This window comes from Chinchilla lanigera, unplaced genomic scaffold, assembly GCF_000276665.1.
Source record: "Chinchilla lanigera isolate Chin_1 unplaced genomic scaffold, ChiLan1.0 scaffold00010, whole genome shotgun sequence".
Classification (NCBI taxonomy): domain Eukaryota; kingdom Metazoa; phylum Chordata; class Mammalia; order Rodentia; family Chinchillidae; genus Chinchilla; species Chinchilla lanigera.
This window is the reverse complement of record NW_004955411.1, coordinates 166,527-192,688: the sequence shown is the minus strand read 5'-3', so window position 1 is coordinate 192,688 and position 26,162 is coordinate 166,527. Positions and strand designations below refer to the sequence as shown.

Genomic DNA, 26,162 nt, shown 5'->3' with positions numbered 1-26,162 from the left:
GCCAATATATTAAATCATACTATGAAGCAACAATAATTAAAACAATTTGGCAGTGGAAAAGATGTAGACAGGTCAATGGAACAGAATGGAAAGACTGAAGTGACAACCCAGAGTGAAATAGGAAAGATAGTTTTTCAAATGAGTGGAGAAAAAAGTGATATTCCATAAACATTGTTGTGGTAACTGACTATCCATTTAGGAAAGAAAGAGAACAGAAATATGAGGGCTTATCTAACTTTACTCCAAAAATTAAAAATTTAAAGGTTATAAATAATATAGTTACAAAAATAAAAGTATGAGTAATTATATTCAAAATGTTAAAATGTAGAACTTTTTCAAGTAGATATAAAACCAGGAGACCAATGTATACATAAAAATTAAACATTTCTGTGTGGCTAACATGGTAAAAACCAAGTCAAAACGTATTACAGGGGACCAGGAAAAATATTTTCACACACATAAATGATTTCTGAAATGTATAAAGTGGAACAACAGCCACTAAATGAGGCAGAATGTGTAACTGATTCTTTGTAATAAATTAATCCATTCTACAGCCTTAAAAGAAAGAAGGTTGGAAGATCAGGGAATGCTCATGAGCCTATAAGGCTGAGGAGGAAGGAGTGAAAACACAGCACCCACAGGTCGGGCCCGTAAGGTACACGACGAAATCTAACGCCAGAAATACTCAGAGCACACACAGCTAGGGGTTTTGTGGGGAGAAGAGCCTCTCAGGTAAGAATTTTTTAAAAAGGAAATTGTGGTGCCATGCCTTCTGCACAAAGTAGAAAAAGAATTCTGCAAATCTCTGGTTATATTGACAGCTGCAAGGTTTCTCCAGTTTCACATGAAACACTCCCGTTTTTTGAGAAAGCAAAAAAAAGGAAAACTTTGCTAAGTCAGTTCTATTTCTCCCTCTTACACCACCACTGAGTCTGTTTTAATTTTATAAATTAAACAAATCATTTAGCCTGGTTCTTTATTACCATTCTCTCGAAACGTATATTGCAACTCCCTGACTAGACTGACTATATAACGGAAATAATGTAAAGCCACTCAGTCTTTGGATGTTGGAAACCCACAAGTAACAGAGTTGTTTAAGAACAGAGTTTCACCCTCACAAGACGCTCTGGCGTGGACCCTGGGGATAATGGGAAAGTGACATTCTGAATGTTAAACAGCTAATAAAGAAAATGAATGATTTGCTAATAAAAATACTTGAAACATAATTAATATATCATTTCTTAAGATCAGCCAAAAATAAAAAAATTAGTTTGTATACAGCCTAGATAGGTTAAAAATAAGATATTAGAGCTACCTGCACTTCCAGAATTAAATCTGGCACAGGAAACTAGAGCTCATTGGAAAACTCATGGCTACACATCCATGAGCCACTATATCCTAATGAAGGTTTCCCCAAAACATACGGCTCCACTGATGTAAACAGAATATGTCTCCTTAAGGGTGGAAAAACATTTAAAAACTTCATATTAAAAACAGCTTTTGAAAGCAACTAATAAAATTAGTTTTGAACTGAAGTCTATTCACTGAGTAACAGTTCGTTTTGACTTTAGAAGTTCAGGCCGGAAACAACTCAAAAAACCTACATATACTCTCTTGTCTGATACATAAAGAACAAATGTTGAAGTCAGTTGAAGAAAGTGCATCTAATTTTAATTATCCCAAGTGGAAATTCCCACTGTGGGACTCTTCAGAGAAAAACCACAAAGTGGAAATTATTGTGGGAAAATATCCTAACGGAGAACACTGTTGTGTGGAACGATCTCCCAGTGGCCACTTTGTGATGCTGGGGGAAAATCCCACACTGCCACAGTCAAAGCTCTGTCTAGGGTATATTCTTTTAACCTTCCCATTTATGAAAATCAAGAAACCATATTTTAAAGGAAGAATAAAGAGAAAGCCTTTAATTAATTCAACAAATTAATTTAACTTTGGGTAATGAATTCTCAGAAGTCACATGGAATGTGAGAATGCAACTGGGAAGGTAGCATTCTGATTTTAGGCCTGCTCTGCTAAATCAGAGTTTAGCTTGACAATAAACTTCACAAAATAAGCAATTCTGTATTAAGTTATCACTGGTCTGAAAATAACTTACATCTTATCTTCTTCAACAGAATGTATGGCTTTGTAAAATTCATGCATTTATGACCCCCAAACAGTACAGCATTTAAAGATGGTACCAGAAAGAAATGTCATTACTTTTATTTTTCAGCAAGGTACATCTATTCCCACAAAAGTTTACTCTAAGCTTTTAAGATGTACAAATAAAAAGCCCACCTTTATATGTGTTCTTTGAAGCTCAACTAAAGAGACAAATAATTTTTGCTTCACCTTTTCACTAATACTTCCTTTTTTTTTTTTTTCATGTTTTCCTCCAAATCATGTTATTCCTGAGCACAGAAAGGGACAGCAACTGTGCTACAGGCTGTTGCACAGGAAAGGCTGGCTGCCACAGGGGCTTTCAGAAGAGCTATGCAGAAGCCATAAATCTTGTAACTCACCAGGGTACACACTCTGAATGGGAGCCATCAGAGATAACATCTGCTGTTTTAAGTGACAAAAACCACTAACACTATCTTATTCAAATGTGTTTACCTTTTGGCCGTCTTTCCCTGGTTCTCCTTTGTAACCTGGTAGTCCACGTGCTCCCTAAATTAATCACAAAATTAAATTATGTTAATTATATTTTTGGTTCACTAGAAACAAGATTTCTTACATATGTATGAACAGATCACATACTTGTATTCCTGGGGATCCTGGAACACCTGGTGATCCTGAGATTCCCTGATAGCCCTAAAGAAAAAAGAATTCATATTTCATCATGTTTACAAAGAGCGGCTCTCTGCTTCAAGACCATCTCTCCTCGCCAGTTTCTTACACCTGACACTTCACTTAGTGACTGTTTAAAGAAATCAAAATATTAAAGCATCAAATGCTTAATAAAGAATTGGTATCCCTTTATCTTAATTAAATTCTTAAAATGTATAAAAGATATTAAAAATCTCTAGATTAATAAAAAAGCCTGTGTATGCTTCAACTGAAAGGAAGCCTTCAGGATGAAAATGCAGAGTCAGTGTCCTACAAATACAGAATTCCTACACAAATATCCTGCACATGGGCACGATATTGACACAGTGAAGAGAGAAGCGCCTCAGGATACTGCCGGAGTGAGTGAGTGTAACACATTTTTAGCTACCTGATTAATGGCCATCTGAATTAAATGTGGAGGTTAAGTAAGCCTTGATGAATATTATTCTTTACCTTATATTTGTAGTATTTTGATTGCTAATTTTAGAAAGCTGCCGATGGTAAGCCCAAGAAAGGGCTGCGACACATCCGCCTTACTCCCCACGGCTGAGCAGTCTGCAAGGGCAGGAGCCGAGGAGACGCAACTCCAGTGCTTCATACACCTTCTTCAAGAAACTAGACCCTTGGTAAAACAGCAGAACTCTTAGAGACAAACCCTTCATTCTTCATTCAGTACCGGCGACTCATCTTCAAACAAACAGGAAGGCCCTGGACCTTTATCTAGCTTTCTCAGGGACAACATGGGGTTAACTCAAATCACTTTGCCCCTGTGGACACATTTATAATCCATTCAGATCCCACCCTTCCTGGTCCTTGCTGTTTGGGTACAGACATCTGCAGTCAACGGGAGCAATGCAGAACTTATTAAAATTCCTAAGTACAGCAATACCTCAGTTCACAAACACTTCCATTCACAAACCAGTTCTCAAACAAAAGTGCCCAACAAAATCTTGCCTCTGTTCACAGATTCCACACCGGGTAACAAATACACCCCAGGCATCTTTCCTACATGAACAGAAATATGGTCAACTTCCCCAAAACTGTGAAACAAAGTAAGTTCATGAGCCAAGGTACCACTGCACTTGCCATAGTTCAGCCCCACAGCCTCATTTCCATGTAGCTATTCACGATGTCTGCATGGCCTTCATATTCACTGTCAGCACGGTAAACTATAAAGACATCACAATTCCCAGATTTTTTACTCACATTTTGAATTCTTTCTAATATCCTTTGCTAGCTATGACAATAATAATAATGGCTGTCTCTGCAAGTTCAGTCTTAGATTACTGATTTTCTCTTTTACATGCAGTCACACTTACTTTGTAAATGCTTTCTCACTTCCAGAATGATGATTACAGAACTTCTGTCAACCTCACCCTTCCCCTCCTCCTCCATGAGGTCCCCACATAGTACACTACACTTTTCCATGGTGTTGCAGTGTTATGGTTTATGTCTGTGTGTCCCCTCAAAGCCTCATGCGGCCATGGGGCAGGCTTTTAAAGTTTGATTGTGGGTGTGAGAGCTGCACCTGCCCTGGGGTGGATAGTTTGCATATGTAAGGGAGAGGAAAAGGATGCTTGAGGCCATTCCTCCCCGATTCTGCCCTGGTGTGTGCTGGTTGCTTTGCTGTGTTCTGCGCCAGGAGCTGTAGCCCTCTGCCATGTGCCAATCTGCCTTGTAATCTGCCAAGTATGGACTGAAACCTCCACAAACTGTAAGCGAAATAAACCTTTCCTTCCTTCATTTTGGGTGTCAGGTATTTTGTCCCAGCAACGAGAGAAAAGTAACCAAGACATGCAGCTTAGATCTAAAGTGTCCCTCAATGTCTTGCATGCTCACAGGTGGGGCTTTGGACGGGATTGGGTCGTGGTGTTCGTAGCTGGCTTGCTGTTAGGAGGTGGGGTCTGGTTTAAGAGGCACACCATGGAGGGTTTGGCCTAGAAAGATACACCTGTCTCTCCAGCTCCTCCCTACATGCTCTCTGCCTCCTGTCCACATGCTGTGAGCAGCACTCCTGCACCATGCTCCTCTGCAGTGCTGTGCTGTGTTGGACCCAGCTGACCATGGACTGAAACCTCTGCATAATGTGAACCAAAGTAAATCTTCTCTCCTTTAAACTGCTTATGTTGGGCATTCTGTCCCACAACAAGTGATTAAGAAAATGGTTTATCAGATGCAAACTTTTCTGAGTCTTTTTTGTCCAATCCTCAAATATTTCACCAGATAACAACTGGTCTCATAGTCCACTTCTCCATATGCCACACAAAACACCCTGCCATGTTCAAAACCACTATCTGCTCTCGGGACTGGCCCTGGGTCTGTCAGTGGATGGTCCCGCAGAGGGGACCAAGTCCAACTCATCGCTGCATTCACAGCATTGAACACAGTGTTTGAAACCTTTCTGTTGGTCAAACACTTATTCCTGGGAATAAGTCAGACCACACACTGAGATTGCAACTCTGTCACTGCCATCAGTTTGCTAGACAGAGTACTTATGAATGCCACCACGCAGCACGCCCTTCAGATCCTTTCAAACCTCTATGCACCATCTGGACAATCCAACGTGATTTATAACACACTGTTTTCTTTGGGATAAATAATACTAGCAATGATTTACATGTATGTATTTACCATGTTTCACACTATGTGCTTTACATCTAATAATCCACATAATCTTCTCAATCACTCTTTATCACAGGTTCTAAATTATCCCACTTTCAGATGAGAAAACTAAGACACAGAAGCTTTAATACCTTGCCCCAAATTATATATCATAAATTGTCAAAGCTAGTGGGAACATGCTTTATTTATCAAAGAGTGTTTCATAGTGGACCACATATGATCATTCAGAATGACTCATCAGATCTGGAGAAGTCCATTTTTTTTCAGACTATTTTTAAACTGTTTACAATTCTGAGTGCCCAGAGGTGGGGAAAATGTTCATAAAATTCCTTAAAATAAAACTACCATGGAGACTGGCTATTAATTGACATGGTCAGTCGTCTGCAAAGTTCATATTTAATAAACTATTTTACTTTTGATTATTTTCAAAAGTTAAACCAAATGTTATACCTGCCTTATCACATTGTTGAAATAAAATTAATCTTTTACTGTAGATTAAAAGCTGTTGGGTCGTCTCTCCTCCTTGTGGAAGTTGATGGGTGGCATTTGTTACAGAGGACACACTGCAGTTAATGTATTAGAACATGTAGACGTTCCCTACACTGTGTTCCCAGCCCACTTCTGACTCATAATGCAACCTCGGAGGAATCATCAAGTCCCCAAATGCTGGGAGGTAACGCGGTGAAGTGGAAGGACAATGAATCTTAAACTTGTAAAGTTTCAGTCCTCCCTTCACTTTTTATGGGATTTTGGCTAAGTCAACTTGGGTAGCAAAGGCTCAGTTTCAAAGCACAAGATGGATAATAATATCCCCTTCACTTTTAAAATAAAAGAACTGTAGTCTTAGGCACGATTTTGGCAGATGTTAGGAACTCAATAGATAAAGTTTCTTTCATTTCTTAAATATAATGTTTTTGTTTGTTTGTTTTTTGTTTTTGTTTTTTTTTTTTTTTTTGGTTTTTCTCCGGTACCGGGAACCAAACTCACGACCTTGCGCTTGCCAGGCAGGCTCTTTGCCGCTGAGCTAAATCCCCAGCCCCTTCTTAAATATAATGACAATTGGGAAGACACAAGAACACTTCAGAATGTTCTGCATGGGTTTAACAGTCACCATTGCCGCCCTGGGAATGGTGGGTCCAGTCATCCTCATTAGGGCTTCACCCTACTCCACATTCACACAGGCAGACATGGCCTTGGTGTACTTCGCAATGGCTGCTTGTGTTGCATTTTGAAGAACTACACTGTAGAATCACTGCTTTCCACAATAAGAAGATACTGTGGGATATATCTTCTTAAAATCTTTAACAAGGGCCAGGGATGTAGCTCAGCATCGCAGTGCCTGCCTGGCAAACGTGAGGTCCTGCTTTCGATTCTTGGTACCAACAAACAAACAAACAAACAAAAAACTTACAATGAGATGCATTCTTAAAATCTTAATTGCAGACAGACATTCAATTATTCTCGAAGCTAAAGGAAACATGCTTAGTAACAAAATAAAGAAAACCACAACCACATCCAAGCCAGGGGATCCCTGGGCAAAACACCACAAGAAACTGGATAAAATTCAGAAAAAAAATGTTGGACTAAACCTCAGAAAAATAAAGGTTAACAGGGAGGAATATTACAACACAACAATTTCCAAGAAGAGGAAGAAATAAAACATTGGCTGACTCATAGTAGGGTACATTAAAACAAGAGAAATGCCCTAAAGGAAGATAAATGATAAGCTTTTCACACAGCCTAGTGAATGTTTATTTTTCTGAAGATGTAAATTTTTTCACAATTGTAGAACTGCATTTTTACCACAATCACCAACTGATTAACACTATTCAATATGAATTTTACCATTTTGGATTTATCAGTAAATTCAAATATCTATCCTAACCCCATCTGTGAGATTTTTCTAAGTACTGAAGTTTTTTCTGTGTTCACAGAAAGTCTCTTTGTAAATGAGTCATTTTTTTTAGGAAAAAGATCTCACTGCCAAGTTGTAGGGTTGAAGAATACGGAATCAGTTTAATTTTCTTTTATGATTCATAGTTACAATGCTCCAGGAAAGATATATAGCATTGAAATAGATATTAGGAAAACAAAATCCACAGATGTGCAATAGTCACCATATTTTCTGAGTTTAATTCTAATATCATAAAATATTTTGCCAAATTAAACATTATACAGTTTTCAATGTAACAAGGAGGGTAGATAAACTGGTTTCTTTCAATATTCTAAACTTAAAAATGAGAACACAATGCAGAGAAATCATTTTGGATGTTACCCTTCTTTTAAAAATGGAAGAATGTTATTTAAAGTTTATTCTATTACATAATTTTCTTCAAACATTTTCCAAAATTCGGAATGATAACCCTTGGAACAGAGCCAGGGTAACTTGGTAACCAAAATCAAGTGTGTACTTCTACTGTCCACTGTGGTTCTTCTCTCACTGGCAGACTCATAAGCACTATGCAACTACCAAGAAAATTCAGAAATCTGTGTCCTTCCATGTGTACAACGAAGTAGGGTGAGCCACACCCAAGGACTGAAAGGAAAGAGTAAATGAAGTGCGGAGTGGTAGACTGAGGGTTGCATGTACAGCTTGTGGGTTTTATGAAGAACCATGATCTTGGTCCCAGCCCTTAAACAGTTTAAACTAGGGGTCACAGGATCAGTTTGGAACGATCACTGGCTGCACTGTGGAGGCAGGCGGTGGGCACAGGGAGTGCAGAGGCCAGCTGGGAGGATTCTGCAGGACAGAGACAGTGCGAGGCACAGCTGAATCCACCTGGGTGTATTCGGCCTAACTGTATGGCAGGTTTTGAAGGGTGGGATTTGGAGTTGCGCAATGCTGCGCACGTTTCTGGCTCATGCTGTGGGGCAGCGAAGGACACCACGGACCAGCAGAGGACCGTGAGGAGGACACGGTGCAATGGGTGGCAAAACACCAGCAGGAACAAAAGTAAAAGTGCTTGTTGCACTGATATAAAAAATTACACTTCATAAGGAGAACCTAAATGGTGTTATGAAATAATCAGAGTTCAGCTTCAGGGGCTGGGGATGTAGCTCAGCAGCACAGCGCCTGCCTCCAAGCGTGAGGTCCTGAGTTCAATTCCCACTCAAAAAAAAAGAATTTCAACTTCAAATTAAAGCAAATGTCATTTACTATAAAAGACATTTAATCTACCCCTAGTCCTGTCTCCCCTAGGGAAGTATGAATGGATGATAAATACAAAGTAACACCATCTGCTTCCCGGGTCAGAACAGCTATTCTCTAAATTTCTTAAACTTTTTGTATCTTTATATCACTCCAAATACTCCAATAAATTGCCAATAAAATCCAGAATTACAAGTCACTAAAATCATAGTAAAGTAAATGCACATATGGTACAGCAATACCTGAAAAATAACACTGGAATAAATTAACAGAGAAAATATTTGATTCTGCAAAAATGTTACATTTCTCACAATTAAAAATTATAAACCAAATCAGTAGCTAGAAGCATTTATAATATATGTAGCAAAGGATTAACTCTATTAAAGCAAAACACTCTCATTAGTTGATACAAAATATGTAAACTCCTCTATAAGACAAAAGGACAAGAAATAATATTTCACAAAAGGAGAACTCAGACTTCTCTTTTTGGCTGTCCACTTGAATTTCTACCTAAATGTCTAACATATAAACTTAACATATCCAAAAACTACACTCTTGATTTCTCTCACTCAATTTTCTCTCCCCTACTCTTCACATATAAGTAGTTTCTCCTAACTTCCTTCTCTCCAACTCACATCCAGCACATTAGCAAATCTGTATGCCTAAATTTCAAAATATCCCAGGGACATCAGTGGATCCCTTTGCCCTACCATTGCCACACTGGTCCTAGCTAGTGTGGGATGGAGTCAGCCATCACCTGACTCCTAGATCACTGAGAGAAATTCCTGGGGTCCTCCCTGCTTTTCCCCTCATCATGTTAAAACCTATCCTCAACCCAGAAGCCAGAGAATTCCACTGAAAAGTAAGTTATATCATATATCTTTTCTACACTGTGGCTCCAGAGCTCACCACAACTTCAGGTTAAAGTCACCACAACAGCCTAATCCAAGTAATCTCCGTCTCTCCCAAATCCGCTAACCCATTCAGATCCATTTCCTGCTGACCTTCCTCTGTCCACGCTTGATACTTTGACAAGTCATGTGACTTTGCAATCCCTTGCCTCTGAAAGGTATACTTCTGTATGGAAGCTGGCCTCTTTCTGGTACCCCCAGCCCAGTCGTGGTACCCCAAAAACAGCAAGGCAAAGGAGGCACAGATCACTGAGTGTCACCATTGACCAATCCACCGACGGTCTGTTGGCATCCGTGTGCTCTCAGGTGCCACAACTCACTTCTCAAGGCATAGATCATGGCAAGTCCTCTCCAGGATTCTACAGCATGGTCTGTCTCACTGTTCTCTCCTAGAAATATAATGGCCTTTGTGCAGTCTTAGAAAACCAGACTAGGGGAGGATAGGGACCTCATTCAGTGCCATCTTCGCATTTTCCACATGAAGAAACCAAAGCCCATAAAAGTAAAGCAGGAGCAACACAGCCTCAAGTCTATCCAAGGACCAGCAAGAGCTTTTGTTTCAGTAAAATACTTTACTTCATGGAAGGTAACTAATAATGACAGAAAACAGAAATGGTCACTGTAAAAACATAAATCCCTCCAAAAACCTAAACTAACCCTATTTTTGTTTCCATATGTGGCCTCCTTTAAAAAATCATTGCCATAAACATGTCATGCCTTCCGTTGTACCACTATAAATTACCTAGCAGATTGTATATTTCCCCCACCTCTCCTGATAATGATAAAAGAAAAAGATAGTAATATCCTCAGGCACTGTACTGACAGAAGTCACCAGACCAACAGAAAAGAAAGAAATAGAAAAATTGGATATTACTCTTTAATTATGTTTGAAGGCACTTCCCTTATGAAAATTAGTATTTCTCTGGAGTGGAATAATTTACTATTTAAAGCTCCACTTGACTTGGCCTAGTTATAATGTGTGAAAAGGATTCAAATCCCTCATGAGGGGGATTGCGCAGAACTAAATCCAAAAAAAGTAGAATTCCCTGCAAACTGTTCCATCCAAGTTTCCCTGGTCCAGATGGCTCCAATAGTTGGCTAGGGGCTCCACCCACACCTTCCTGCTCCGCCTGTGCTGGCCTGGACACACTAATGACCCTCAGCTGTTCTGGCTCCCTGGCGCTCTTTCCTCTTCCTGTTTGGCCACCCAACCACACGTTTCCTAAAGAGGAAAAAGGACGGGGCTGGGGGCAGAGTAAGAAAAGTCATACTTCTGGGCAAACAGATTTAGGCTGGTCCCTCCTGTCACTGCTGTAGCCAATTCCCCCGTCCCCCCAAGAAAGTTTTTAACCACCACACATATATTACAGTTCCAGAGATCCTAAGTTTGAAACAGATCTTCAAAGAAGATGTCAGCAGGGCTGTGTTCTCTCCAGAGGGCTACGGGACAGCCCTGGAGGCTGCTTTCCATTCCTTGGCTCAGGGTCCCTCACTCTAATCTCTGCTTCCCTCATCACAAAAAACCCTTCCATGTCCCTAACACTCTTAACTCCCCTAATAAAGGCTCTCATGATTATATTGGGCCATTCAGATAATCCAAAATAATTTCCTCATCTCCAGGTCCTTAAATTAACCCTATCTGCAAAGCCCCTTTGCTGTGTACGATAATACATTCACAGGTCTTCAAAATCAGGACAGGGCCTTACCTGGGGATCAGGACTCTGCCTAATGCAGTTGTGTCTTTTTCGTTGATAGATGCTGCACAGTTATATCTAACATAAAACTGTACACATACACAAAGACATACACTGGACGAGAGGAGACTAAGTCTATCATAACTTCTCATAGCCATAGAGTAATATCCATGAATGCGGTAATTATAACCAATTTCCAATACTTTCATGTAATGATTTTCTTTTTTACAAAAAAAGTAAACTGAGGGTTAATAATGGAAGGTCTGAGCAGCACCCATTCCTAAACACTGCTCAGAACTCTTTAGTACTGAAAAAAATCAAAAGCCTAGATAGTTCAGCAGTGCTGCCAGGCATGAGGCCTCGCACTGTAAGGGTCGCCAGTGCCGTCCCAGCGGCGAGGAGTCCCAGCCTCTGCCGCAGGTCACAGGAAGAACGGGGCCCAAGCAAGGGTCCACTGGCACAGGGAACAGCACTTGTGAAAACCCTCTCTGGGCAAACTTCACCCACACCGGAGCTCAGGGGGCAGCGCAGTGCTCTGGACTGCGGGGGCCAAGATGGGTCTGGGTGAGCCTCGATGGGGGACCTGCAGGACAGGTCCTGCCAGGTGGGCGGCAGAGGTGAAGGCAGGGAGTGTCAGGTCTGGAGTCTGCTCACCAAACCACATCAAGGATAAGTGCTCTTATGGCAGCTTTCCTTTAGGGTCTTCTTTCAAACCCCACATATAAACTTGTTGGCATCTGTGTCAGCTTTCCATCAGAAAACAATCCACAGTCTGCCTGCTTCTCCTCCTCTCTCCTGCCGCATTGCCCAGCCCTGCTGCTCCTACAGAAACAGGAAGAGCCCCTTCGAGGGACCGCCTCCTCCCACTGTTGCCCGTGGCATCTACTGTCCAGGTAACCTCCTTTGCTTTTTACATTTGTAAGCAAGCTCAAGCCATCTCCTTTCTCAAAGCCCCGCAGGCAGTGGCCATGCCCAGCCCCCACCACACAGCAGCTTGAGGCCACCACCGGTCACCTCCTCAGCCTCGCTCTTCTTGCTAACTTCTCTCTAGAGCAGCTGGGCTGTTCATTAAGCCCTTCCCGCTAACAGTGGGGTTAAAGGCCTCAGTATATCACCGCATCTTTTGTTGCTTCTGTTGTTTATACTGAATGCATTAGCAAACCTCTCAGGGGCTTAAGCCGCTGTCTGATCTTGATGGCTGTTATGCTGAGGATTTAACATTAGGTTCTTCCATTTCTTGGACATTGTTAAGTCACAGGACAAAGCTTTCTGCTCCCTCATGATAATGCCTCATTATTTTAAAGCCTCTTAGCAGATGCATTTTTTGTGACAATTATTATTTAACATTAAAAAATGATTCTTAATGTTTATTTACTTTTATGAACATGCAGACAATAACTTAGCTGTAACTATTTGCCTGAAAATACTTTAAAGTTGATTTATGTTCCCATTAAGTGGTCCCCATATCTGGAATCTAAGAGGATAGTCTTTTTAGTGAGATTATAAGCGTATTTCAGTGCATATATTCTTAGGAAAATAATACCACCTTTTAAAATATTTTCAAATTGAAAACTTCCACATACATATATAGAAACCGCAATAAAGATTTTTAAGCAGCTACTCATGATACTGAAACTTGTTGGCCAGTTTTTTAATTGTAGCAAAGATGTGTGCTACCATGAAGATAACTCAAAGTGTCTAGAAGGCAGATTCTCTTGACCAAGCAGACATTAACTCTCCCCTCAGCTATACTCTGCCCCATAATTCCCTATTCTTAGAAAATTTACTTTAGAAAACTGAATTATAAATTCTTTTGTCTCTTTGAGATGCAAATCTTTTTAAGAACTTCTGCTTTTACTACCCAGGAATGTCTTTCCCTAGCACCAGGACCCATTCTTCTGACTGTAACTGTCAAGGCAGGCTCTCCTCCTAGATAGCATCCTCATGGTCCAGGGCCTGTAGGGTGATAGGAGCTGTACCCCAGGGGACACCAGTCAGCAGACAAAGGCCATTTGCAAATGGAGAATAAACTTGGCGCTCCACCACACTGACCAGCCTGCCCAGAACCCTTTCTCTACTTGTCTACCCGCCTATTCCAGGAACCAAAACTTCCCCCTCCCTGTTGCAGTGTGCTTGAGTTCAGTCTCTCTCTACTAGGGCAGCAGTACTGAATAACGTCTTCTTTGCCTGTTGAACCACACGCAGCGCAAGGTTTGCTTTGACGCTATAATTCCAGTGCTGGAGATGACTAAGTGTGCAGTACTCACAGGCTTACCATCTTGACCGGGTTGTCCAGGGTAGCCAGGGTTCCCAGGCAGTCCAGGGTCACCCTGGACAGCAAAAGGAAAACAGCATCTCAGTGTAAAGAAACCAACCACATTGGTACAGCCTCAGCTCACCAAGGCTCAGAACCAAGTCCATCATTTGAAGCTCTTTGCGTACTTTAAAAATAAATACACAAGTCCCAAAATCAATTTAGGAGAATTGTGCTGCATTTTAAGTGCCTATTTTAGTAAATACATTTCTTACTATATAACGCTTAGTGATTTACTTCTGTGAGCACACAAGATATGACATTTCACTGATGTAAAATGTCAACATTTATGGCAGGAAGTATTTTTGGAATTTTGAACCAACTGTCAAATGTTACAGTAAATATAGTTTCTAAGATAGCAATATGTGATTCATGGGTCTATGGACTTAATTCTGTTCTAAATGTTCTACCCTACTTATCAATATCCTATAATGTGATAATTCATGCCATAAAATACTTATTTAAAAAATAGTTCACAAAATGTGATCTTACACATGGGATTCAAGTTTAGAGCTTCACGGCAGCCATTTTTTTCAATCCCATCAATTTGTCATTCTGTACCAAATTTAGCACGATGCTAAATTACAAAATTTTGATATTTTCATGAAACTAGGGTCAGGGCCAAATAACTCTCCCACACCCAAGAGCACTTAGGTACAGGTAACACCTAAGAGATTAAGAAGTCACTTTCACCCTCTTTGACCTGAAATCTTCAAAGAACACTATGCCAAAGAACATGGCCAAGAGGCAGGCACGTTCTGCAGAATTCGAGTGTGCCATCCAGGGGCCAGCACCGACCATTCAGTGGTCACCACCCATGAAAGAAAGCAAGATGGCAACACTTTTTGTAAGGTGAATGTGTTTCATAATTCATTTCTAAGAAATACTTCAAAAATAGTTTCAGCCAGGTACGGTGGTGCACACCTGTCATCCCAGCACTCCAGAGGCTGAGACAGGAGGACTGCTGTGAGTTCAAGACCAGCCTGGGTTACATAGTGAGTTTAGGGACAGCCCAAACTACATAGAGAGACCCTGTCTTAAAAAAAAGTTTTATGTTCATTTACGGTTGAGTCTACGGAGTACAAGTTCAGTCTTGCTGGAATATGTGACGTCTCCACCATCAGAACAGTGTACTTCGGCAGAGAAGCAACTGATTTCCATTTAATAATTCTTTTCCAATCAAGAAATAGTTCACACAGAATCACGGTGATTAAGAGTACTTTTAAGGAGCCAAATTTGCTGATCTGAAAACTGCCTTGGACTCTAGGCTAGGAAGAAGTGTTCCCGAAACATAGCAGGGAAAATGGAAAGAACTATGTGAACTCCGCTCAGGAACCAATAAAGAAGGGATGGGCAGTTCACTCCCAGGGGCCTTTTAAGAGGCTTCGCAAGAGGAAAGGCTGAAAAGATGAGACATGTCATTTTCTGAAGACACAGAGAAAGAAGAACTATAAATCCAGAGGAAAATGATTTCTAATTCTAATCCAAGGATTTGCAGTACTGGGTGGGTGTTAGGGAGCAATCTGTAGGGCCTCCAGGAATTTGGGGTTTCTCTCTTAGTTTGAGATGGCTCACCCTGGTCTCTGGCTTCCCTACAATCCTGCATTATTCACCTTCGGCCTGGACTCACTGGCTTTCAACAAGTACTGTACCATCCTTTATATCTCTTGGGAAAAAGGTTTTCCTTTCTTTCTCTGTAAGCACCCACATGGCAAAATTCTCTGTCACTGAGCGTTCCTAGTCACTCCTCCTTTCTCCTGGTATCTTCTATCCAGGTGCTCAGGCAGCTCTGATAGCATTACTTTTTCATTACTACCAGTAGTGTTTACTCAGTTTTCCCTTTGTTAATCTTCATTTATCATTTAGAATCAGGGCTCCTTGAAAGCAAAGCCTAAATTGTACTTTTCCTTTTTCTTTCTCCCCTTTACTACCACCACCCCATAACCCCGGGAATCAAGTACAGATTCAATAGCTACTTACTGACTGATTTATTTAAAATCAAATCTGTCCTGACCTACTTAGTCACAGACTGTGTAGTACCAAAAAAAAAAAAAAAAAAAAAAAAACCACAGGACACCAAAAGGATATGAGAAAGGAACTGCTGCTATGATGAGGCTGAAATAAAGTTTTGCCACAGAAGCAACGGTTTATTTTATGTAAAAATGCTTTATTTTATGTAAATATAAAACCTACTTAAAACTACTGTTTTCAATTAACAAAAATTAAGTTCTCAAAGAGAGAAAAAGCCAGCCATAAGGAAAATATGATGTGAATTTATAAAAACCATAACACATGTCAACAACTGCAGGGGGAAATAATGTCTTTTTTAGGTTCTACTATTATCAGTAGATTTTATAGGTTATTTTCACTATTGTCCTTGATGAATTATTTACAAAAAGTCACACAGGTTTGGGTTGTTCCCATATAATTAGAAGAATAAAGTAACACTCAAACTCTTTTAACTAGCTGGTAAGACCAATTAGAATAAAAATTTTATTTTATTAGTACTAAAGCTAACATTGAACCTTTATTATTTATTACATATTAAGCACAGCTTTAAAGATTTACATATATAAAGTACATAATCTTCATAGTAATGCTCTGAAGAAAGTAGTTTGATTATTCCTATCTTCTATAAAGGAAAACTAAGGCCCAGGGAAGTTAGGTAACATGCCCAAGGTCACACAGCAGTGATGGAGATGAAATTCAAATCCAGCCAGGTCAGTCCCAGAGTCCATGACCCTAAACACCACTATCCCTGTCTATATTGAAGTGCATATGCTTATCAGAACCAACTTAGGGACTCTCAAAAACTAACAAAAAGAAGTCCTGAATACACCAAATTGGATGTATGACTTACCATTATATAACTGTAATGAAATTCCTAATCCATTTAATTCTAATTTAGTTGAAAAAGCCCATTTTGAATTTTAAAAAAAAATATGTATAGAGCTGAAAAGGAATACTTATTTATGTTGAATTGAACTTGTGCCACTGGATTTTTAAGTTGTTGACAGGAGTGGAACTGTCATGGACTAAGTTAAAACATCTCTGAATATGGTCTCTTGCATACTATAAACATGAGTAATTAAAGTAAGAAATAGTTGTGTTTGCAAACGCAAGCTATATTTTAGGTTTTGCATCCAAAATAAATGTAACAATTCACCTAAGCCCAAACACCATGTTTCCAAGGCTTCTTCTCAAAATTCAATATGCTTCCTTCTTCCCTTTATTTTCTCCTTCCACCTTAATGAGAAACATCTCACCTTAGACTATTTTTGACCCTTCTCCAAAACCAAACTCCACCCCCCTCAGGACCCCCACTCTGTAAAAATTACCACAAAAAGTTGGTGTCTATTGACTCGACATTTTCCAAAAAATTCTGTATTTTAGACAGAGGATAGTTCAAATAAATCACTGACAGAATTATCAGCATGAGGCAAAGGACAACAGGGACTTGGGTGTAAAAGGTTACGGTATTCCAAATCGAAGAGGTTGTTAAGAAATTGTGCTGAACTGCAAAAGAAAGAAAAGTGCTTTCTCTCTACTTCTAAATTAATAGATCTATCATTTAAGGTTAAATCAGATGTGGAAAGGTCATCCCCACAAATAAGTCTATAGCTACAGAAGTAGGGAAAGAAGATCTCATTTGTATGCAGCAATCATTTAAAAGGGAATTGCTTCTAAATTGGAGACTACCTTGTCTTTCATTCATGAGATATTCCATATTCTTTAAATGGAAGAAAGGGGTGAAACTTATTTTTCAATGAGGTTCTAGTTCATTCAATGGACAATTAATACTATTAAGTACTATGCCAAGAAATCTAAGGAGACTTTTTTTTTTTACTGCCCTTCATTGTGAACAAAAGAAATGCTTGCATTTGGTAGAATAGGCCCAATATTAAATTAATCATGCCATTAATCTAATCACCCCCTATGTTTGCAACTAGGTCTTTAAAAATGAATAAGCTTATTCTTCAATAGACTACAGTGCATTGACAGATCTATTTTTGGATGCTTGGTGAAGGTGTGGAGTCCCACAGTCCCTTCAATTTGGATTATCGATAAGCTTGTCGTATGATTCAGAAACTTGGGTAGCATTAAACAGATGACATTTTTTATCATGAGTAAGCACTTCTCTAGATATCCACCCAAGAATCTCTCCTCTGTTTCAGTCTTATGGCACAACACTAGGCTCCAAACACTATTTCTAGCTATTAGAATGACTAGATCTGCTTTTCACAAATGACCCTGTTTAGCCAACCACTGACAAACTCTTTTCAAAGCATCTAACAAGAATGCCCCAAAATTCTCAGTGCCACCTAATATAAAAACATCTCAGCTGTTTAGTTTAGGTTCTGTTTAATTCATAAACCCCTATCAATGGTAAGAGCCAGCGTTTTCCAAAAGAAATACTCTCCACAATATTGCTAGGGATTCTGTTTTTCATATAGAGGTCCTGACCTGGGTAAGGAACCATGTCCAGGCAAAGGAGCCCTTAAACGATGGGGGTGGGGAGACTGTGTGTGTTCCTATCTTCCTGCCAGATTTTCTGAGGAAAATGGAAAGCAGAGCAAGAAGGCACGCCAACTGGAAGATTAGTGGAAAACTGCAATTTCACTTAAAGTAGTAGGTGGTGGCAACGGGGCTGGACCATGACTAAGAAAGAGGATTAAATTAAAAGCATATGAAACTTGGAAAAATTGAAAATGAGAGTCTTTGACAGATAAGAGAATGGTTGTGCTAAAATTCTGCTTAGAAATATGTATCTGTGAATGGAAACATGGTGACACTACAGGACACCTATGGGTCAGAATGAAGAGTGGGAAAACATCAGAGACTGCTGGCACTGAGGGATGCAACCCTAAATACCTCAACTCCCGTGGTTCAGTCACTCACACTTAACAGCATGGGAGCAGCTTCAGGACATGTGTGGTTTTAAAAGTAGCCACAGGCACACACAGGATGGTTTCAACAACAAAAATGCATAATACGCATTAAGTTTAATAATATACTTAATAATATTCATAAAGTACAATAGTATACCAATAATATGCATTGGTATATAAACAGTATATCATATTATATAGTATACCATATTATATACCATATTGGTATATAATAGTATAGCAATAATATGCATTAGTATATAAATAAATACATAAATACAGCAGGAATACATGCATATAGTCTCCAAAAGTAATTACATAATTAAGTGAAATAAATTTATATGCCTCTATTTAACATTGGATATTAAACTCACAATAATAAAAATAAGTTATTTTTATACGAAAAATATTTTGACACATTAGGCATTTAAGAATTTAGTGAGATTTAAATATGACATTATAGGTAAGAAATATCTACATTGAATGCAAACATTCTGTGTCACAAATATGAACTAAGAATAACAATTACAACAAAATGCCAACAGGGAAAGGGAAGTTAGAAATGGAGGGAGGGAAGTGGGTGGGAAGCGGGAGGGAATTAATAAAAGAAACAAGATGCATTGTGTGAACGTATCTAACCCCCAAACTGAACGTAAACTGCACATATGCAAACATGCACTAATAAAATTTAAATTTGAATTTAAAAAAGAACATATATCAACATATGATGCTTCATTTTTTAACCTGGTTTCAAGGAAATATTCTTGGGATCTAACAGCAATGTTTGTGGGAAAAAAATAAATAGTGCATCACTTCAATGTGACTTCATGTTATCAGTTGTAGATTGAAATGGCAGTTCTAGATAGAATACACCTTCTTTTAAAAATCACTAAAACTCAGGTTGCTAACTTTTATAAGGTGCCAGAGGATGATTCATAACAGAGTCAACAGTGATTATGAACTTCGTGTTCTGAGTAGCACTTTTTTGTGTGTCTTACAAACACGGTACATGAAGTACCACTCACCTTCGGGCCTTGCAGTCCTGGTTTCCCTGCAGGGCAGATGCAGGGACTTGGAGTTGAACCTACATCACTGGGACCATTGAGGCACTACAAAGACAACAATGGGAAAAGCAACAAACATGGAGACACATATATATCCACATACACACATATGTATGTATGTCTCTATGTTTAAAATGGCAAAGATAGCTTACAGTCAATTTCTAATGTTATTTAGTCCAATCTGATAAATTCTAAATCACAAAAATTCAATGAGCAGTACATACTTCAAACTATATAAAAACATTAGTTCTATGTGTCTAATGTACTTACAGCTGATGACAAGAAGTCAAATGGTCCCACAGTGCAAATATTACCTTATGAAGACTAATAGTATCCAAGCCTACCTCTCCATTCTGAAAGAAAAACAACATACATGTTTTAAAATGTGTTTTAATTAATTTCTAGATTATCTTCCTGACTTATAGACAATTAATTATCCAGACAAGAGATACATGAAGCGTCAAATCAACCAAGAGCTAAAATATTTGTGTGTAACTATCTCTAGAAAGTGTATATCTATCCCCATTACTACTACATTTATAAAGGATAAAGGAAGGAAACTAATAAAGGTAAAGCACAAAAAGCAAAATTAAAACACCAAAGCTGCTTGATATTAATAGTCATGTAAAAAAAAAAAAGACCTCAAAGTGAGATTTATATGCTTTGTTGAAATATATAGAAATTATTTCAGAAGCATGAACACCAAAAGAGCCAAAACTCATCTGAAAAAGTCACAACTTGTATGTATTAAAATTTTGGTCATTTTACTTTGGAAGAATTTCTCAGTTTCTTACTGAATAACGCACAATTTCTGGTAGATATTTATAATCGTTCCAAAGAGCAACAAGCAAGATCAGAAAATGCGGAGGTTGGATTGAGAGAGCAAAAGCCCAACCAGCCACCTGAATTCACACTGCAGAATAAGGAAGAAGGCAGGAAGACATTTCAGAGTGGATTAAGAATCCAAAATCTGCAGGATAAAGCTGTGGGAGGGTAATAGTAATGTGTCAGTGCAGAGACATCAACAAAATATATACAACTGACTCTCAAACACAATGCTGTTTAGTACTTTTAGGAGAGATTTATTTTCCAAGTTGTAAGCAATTTTTTAAAAATATATAATGGTTAAACAATTGCCTATCTAGAAAACTCAAAGTGAATAATTTCTAGAAGGTTGCATGTTCAATTTAATTTTATTATGTGCTGTTCTATGTCCTCAAGTTTTCTAACACAAGGCTTCATAAGTTATTCACTTTGATGGAAACAGGAGTAAGTTACCTTACTTACGTAACAAGAACAAAAAGAAGAATACTCATAGTTTAAGAACAGTGCTGGTAAACAGGCAAACTACTTTCTACTCTTTAGAACTACACGCGTTGGGATACTCTGTCCTACATTTAAGTAAGTGTGGAAATGTATTTCACACCCTGAGGTATTCAGACAAAGCCCAGGGTCCTTCTGGACAGGTCCAGCCTGGCTTCTCCTACTTCCCTTCCTTTCCCTTCTCACTTGCACAATGATGCCCTCTCATTTTCTTCCAGTTTGCACCGCAAAATACATTTCTTGGTGTAATTTTATACCCTTTGACAATAAAAACCAAAATTAACTCTATACATTAAATAAGACAGGGATATTTGCTCTTTAGTGGTTTGGAAGGACAAAAGCAACACCTGAAAGGAAGCAATCCATTCCACTTACGAATCCGGGGATCTCACACGCTGTCTCCCGGTTGTTCTGCTCTGGATCACAGTAGATTCGCAACTTTTGGACATCGAACTAGGAATAGATAGAGTTAAAACTGAGGCCCAAGCTAACTGTTTTGAAATAGCAGATCAGACATGTAGAAACAGCCACCACAGCTAGTAATGGTGTAAGGTTTAGATGGCAGCATTTAGGTAACACAATGAAAACACAAAATTTGAGTATCTAATATGTTCTGTAAATATGAGGCACAACATAACCCCTAAGGAAAAAGTTCCTTGTGCCAAGAACAAATCTCTGATTTCCTTCAAGAATCCAGTGAAGTATGTTTCTCAGTATCCCTACATTAAGAGCTAGTCTAGAGACCATCCCCCGGGACACTTTAAAGTTCTCCCTGTGTTTATCCTAAGTCTCTGCAATGGTCCTGATCACATGTGGTGGGCTCAGGAAGCATCTTTGGCTTTAGAGATTTCGTTACTGGGAAAAAAAGGTGTGTGATGAGAGGGTCAGCACCTGATATCATTTAAATGTTTACCACCATTTGACATACAGCGTCTATATGCATCTGACCACATGTCTAATTACAAATTTAAATGTGACAAGTCTTCTCTTAAAAGAAAAAGTACAGGAGGACATACTTTTTTCAATAAAGGATTTTTCTAGAAATGGGTTTTATATACACACTGCTCAACATAAACACAAATATACTCTAACAAAGATGTTTAAAAAGTCAAAACAGGGGCTGGGGATTTAGCTCAGCGGCAAAGCACCTGCCTGGCAAGCGCAAGGTCGTGAGTTCGATTCCTGGCACCGGAAGAAATACAAAAAAAACAAAAAAATAAAAAGTCAAAACAAAACCTTTTAAAGTATGAGTTGAAGAGACCACAATTGCTTTGTTTTTAAGTAACAGTTTTGTTTGTGAAGAACCCTGGTATGCATTTATCTAATTTTATACCCACAGCTGCAAATAAATTCTTATTATTTTCACTTCTAGCCATATTTCCTTTTCCAAATTCATTGTTTAAACTTATGTTTCTCCTAGGAAATATAAAATTAATATTTCCTAGAATTCTACCCTACATTTTTCTAAGTATTCTTAGAAAATGGGTTACACTGCTATTTTGCATTTTTATAACACACAATTTCAACCATGAACTGATTACATTTTGATTAAATGTCTTAGAGAATTCATAGTCACGTTAAACACACTCAGTGTAGCCAATACTATTACAAAGGACAGCCAAAGTTTCATTCTATACAAAGCAAAAAATAAATCACTATTTATCCACCTGAACAGTTTCTTCTTTCCCAGAATATTTTCCAATTTGTGTTTGCCCACTGATGAAGATCCCTAACGTTAGATGTAAGGGTTTGTTGTCAATTTCTTGATCATCAATAAATAGGGTTACATCTTGCTCTGTTACTAAGAGACGAATTTGATGCCATTCTTCATCAAACAGTGTCTACAGGAAGAAAGCATAAATGATTCATAAGTAAAATCTGTTACAATCTTTTCTTTCTTTCTACTCCCTTGCTCCTAACATTGTTAAGAAAAATTTGGACCACATATTTCCTATAATACATACTAATTTATCTGGTCCAAGCTGGCCTTCATATGCTACCCTCCAACTCTTTTATTAATCCCTATCTCAATTCCTACTGTATATCCCAAAGTCAATGTGTCAAACAATTTACTGGAGCAACTTCCCCAAAATCACAAATGAAATCCACATCTCTGAATCTAAACTGCTTCTCTTGTTCCACATCCCATGAATTGACTGTAACTCTGGACCCAGTGACTACTGTAGTCTATCTTTCTTGGTATTTTCACTCAACTTCCACATTTCAAACCATCTTGATCACCTTCATATCATCCTCTCCAACTGCTCGTTCTTTATCTCTTTGAGGGCTCCCCTCCCTCAACCTGCCTGCTCTACATGAGGGCATCCCTCACAGGTCTGACCTTAACATTATCATTCTGCCCTTTGACAAGCTCATCCATTGTTACAGACCAATCCTTACTTCCCTACGGTAACTCCCATATCTACATCAACTGCCTGGACCTCTCTCTTGCGTATGAGCCTTGTAATTCTAATACTGGCCAGAATAAGTTTGCAAGGATGTCTCACAGTCAGCTTAATATGGTATGTAACAAAATGAACTTGAGTATCCTTTTAACTTTCTTCAGCTCATTATTTCCCTTGGATAGTAGTACCTTCTTTTTCTAAAGCACACATTTCTTTCTCTGAGTGGTAATAACTAACCAGGAGCAAAATCCAATCAAATATGTCCTTAAACATGAGTCTAACTCCCTTCTCCACTTCCACTTACTGTCATAATTTGGGTTTGTGGGTCTTTTGCTTTACTTTCAGGTATATTTCTATCTCTGAGCTTCCCACTTGCCATCCTTCATAGCTCCACTAGAGTTCCATTAGAGAAGATGCTCCATTTTATTTCTGTACCTCCAGAACCTGACATAATTGCTGGATAAGGCTGAAAGTACAGTTTACACGAGGAGCAGGAGAAGAGAGTGGGAAGACTGCTTGACCGTGATGTACCCATGATCAAGAGTTCTGATGGAACCCTGTCATCCATGGAGCACAGTCCAAGCCAGTCTGCATGGCCTTCCAGGCTCCTCATACACTGGGCTCACACCTTGTCAGCCTTTCGAATGAAGCATGGTACACTCCACACATATCCTCTAAACAAAAATCTTCCACTTTGCTGCTACTCAACACTGACTCATCGACTTAATGTGCTCTTACAACTTTCCCCATCAAAGCTCTCCCTGTCCTTCAAGGTCCAGTACAAAAGTCACCTAATTTAAAAAGATTTTCCTACCTTTTGTGTCAGAACACATGTTCCCATCCATACTCTACGACATTTTGTATTTTTTATGCCAGTAATTTGCATATACACTATAATCTCCTGACTGTTTTTTCTTAAAGAACCCAGTACCCAATGAAAATTGCAGTCCACAAATTTAATTTAATGCTTTTGAGTGACAAAACTGAATAAACACTTAATTTTCATACATAACTATGAACATTCCCTAAATCATATTAATAGACATCTAGGGTATAATAATAATGAGCAAAACTTAACTGTTAGCATCATTGGAATCATATATAGACACATGACTGAGAAAATAAACTTTTAAAAATGTATTTCATTAAATATATATATATATATTCCTTTTCTGAAAATAAAATATAATCAAGGTAAATTCTGTATCTATCATCTACCTGGTATTTAACATTTTAGCAAATATGTCTTTATACACATGGAGGTAGAAAGCAGGCCAACATGGACTTTGAAATCAATCAAAATTATATTCAAATCCTGAAGTCAACATTTATAAGCTATAGGGCCGGGAATATAGCCCAGTGGCACAAGCACCTGCCTGGCAAGCACAAGGTCCAGAGTTCGATTCCTGGTACCAAAAAAATTATTATCTATTTTACTTTGAGCTACGTTACTTAACTTTGGTTTCTTTGTTCACAAAGTGAGAGCAATAACTTCTTTGTTAGATGGTTATTATCATTAAATGTGCCTAGAACCTAGTAGTAAGCATTCAAAATATGTTAATTTTCCTTGCCCTTTCTCCTAACACTAAGAAAAAAATTTACCTTCCTCTGCTGCTTTTCTTCAAAGGCAATATTAAAATATGAAGTCAGCATCATTAAAATATGAAGTCATGTTAAAATTATAATTTTCTTGCCCAACAGATACAAAAAAAATGGTGTTTTCCCATGTTTATAAATAACATTATCATGCTCAAACATCTTTACCTTAACTTGAGGGCCAGCAAATATGGCCACTTGTGAGCCATTAATTATGCTAGTTGTTGTAAATGATAAGGTTTGGTCCACACCATTTAAGGTAACTGCTATTTGTGGCTTCCCATGGATGGTTAATATTCTCCATAAATCCCACACTTTCTTGACCTTAAATCTCTGGGTGGAAACAAATACATACGATGGAGGAAGACCTTCTGGGAACACATTGCTAGAAACAGAATAAGATGGTGAGCCCAACAAATTGTCAACAACACTGCAAACATTACATACATACATAATGTTGGATTCACATAAATGTATACCTTGTTACTTCTGACAAATCAGCTTTTGATGTTATTTCATATCCTTTTATCTTTGTTGGTGAAAGTTGGATTCTTTTCTTAACTTTTTTCTTTACACCTAAACCTAGTAGTATATCAAATCCTTTCTCATCACGAGCCGCCACAGGAATTCGTGTTGGACAGACAGATTCTGTAAAGCAAAAGCAGTAAAACTCAGTTAATCATGGATTCTTCCAACAAGGAAAGAACAATCAAGGGGAAAATACTACAGTTTAAAGGACTTATAGTGTCTATATATGCATATAAATGTATACGAATGTACATCAGTACACTGAGGAAACAATGAAAACAATACATGACTTCAAAACAAAATGATAGGAAGTACCAATGGCTGCTACAAAGTTGTTCAGTCCACCAGACATAAGAATGTAAGACTGACCAAACATCAAAGACTGCAATGATACAAAAATCGGAAATGATGCACAGCTTCACCATACAAGATGGTAGGAGTTCAGCAATGGTTATTATACTGAAAATTGCTGTTATCAGATCATTCTGATTATCAGATTCAGGTGTGCAAAACTGCTCAACAAAAAAGAAAATTGTAAGCACTGACTGTTCCTTTCAATAAACCACAGATACCAGCAATACACCTAGTACAGCTATCCATATATATATATGGATAGCTATATATATAAAAATTTTGTTTTTCATTAAAAAAACTCAAAATAGCAAAAACAAATGCCTAAAAAAATAGCATAGAGGCAGCGCTCCTGGGTCCGAGTGTGGGCCGGACTCATACCACCGCGATTCCCAGCTGAAAAGCGCCCAAAGAGCCAGGTAGGCCGCACCCAATCCCGGAGGCCAGGACGCGAGAACAAAGACCCCGGTGACACTGCAGACTGAGTTTCA

The 26,162-nt window shown here is 38.6% G+C and overlaps 1 protein-coding gene across 3 annotated transcripts in view; it reads right to left on the bottom strand.

The window, feature by feature from the left end:
• Col21a1 (collagen, type XXI, alpha 1) overlaps positions 1–26,162 on the bottom strand; it is a 192,346-nt gene that overhangs the window by 67,833 nt on the left and 98,351 nt on the right. For all 3 annotated transcript variants that reach the window (XM_005377582.2, XM_005377584.2, XM_005377583.1), the window contains exons 4-12: positions 25,272–25,440; positions 24,961–25,177; positions 22,459–22,632; positions 21,167–21,244; positions 19,813–19,821; positions 19,430–19,513; positions 13,469–13,531; positions 2,758–2,811; positions 2,614–2,667 (exon numbers count right to left, since the gene is read on the bottom strand). In XM_005377582.2, the coding sequence (XP_005377639.1) occupies positions 2,614–2,667; positions 2,758–2,811; positions 13,469–13,531; positions 19,430–19,513; positions 19,813–19,821; positions 21,167–21,244; positions 22,459–22,632; positions 24,961–25,177; positions 25,272–25,440 (902 nt within the window). The remainder of the gene's footprint in view (positions 1–2,613; positions 2,668–2,757; positions 2,812–13,468; positions 13,532–19,429; positions 19,514–19,812; positions 19,822–21,166; positions 21,245–22,458; positions 22,633–24,960; positions 25,178–25,271; positions 25,441–26,162) is intronic.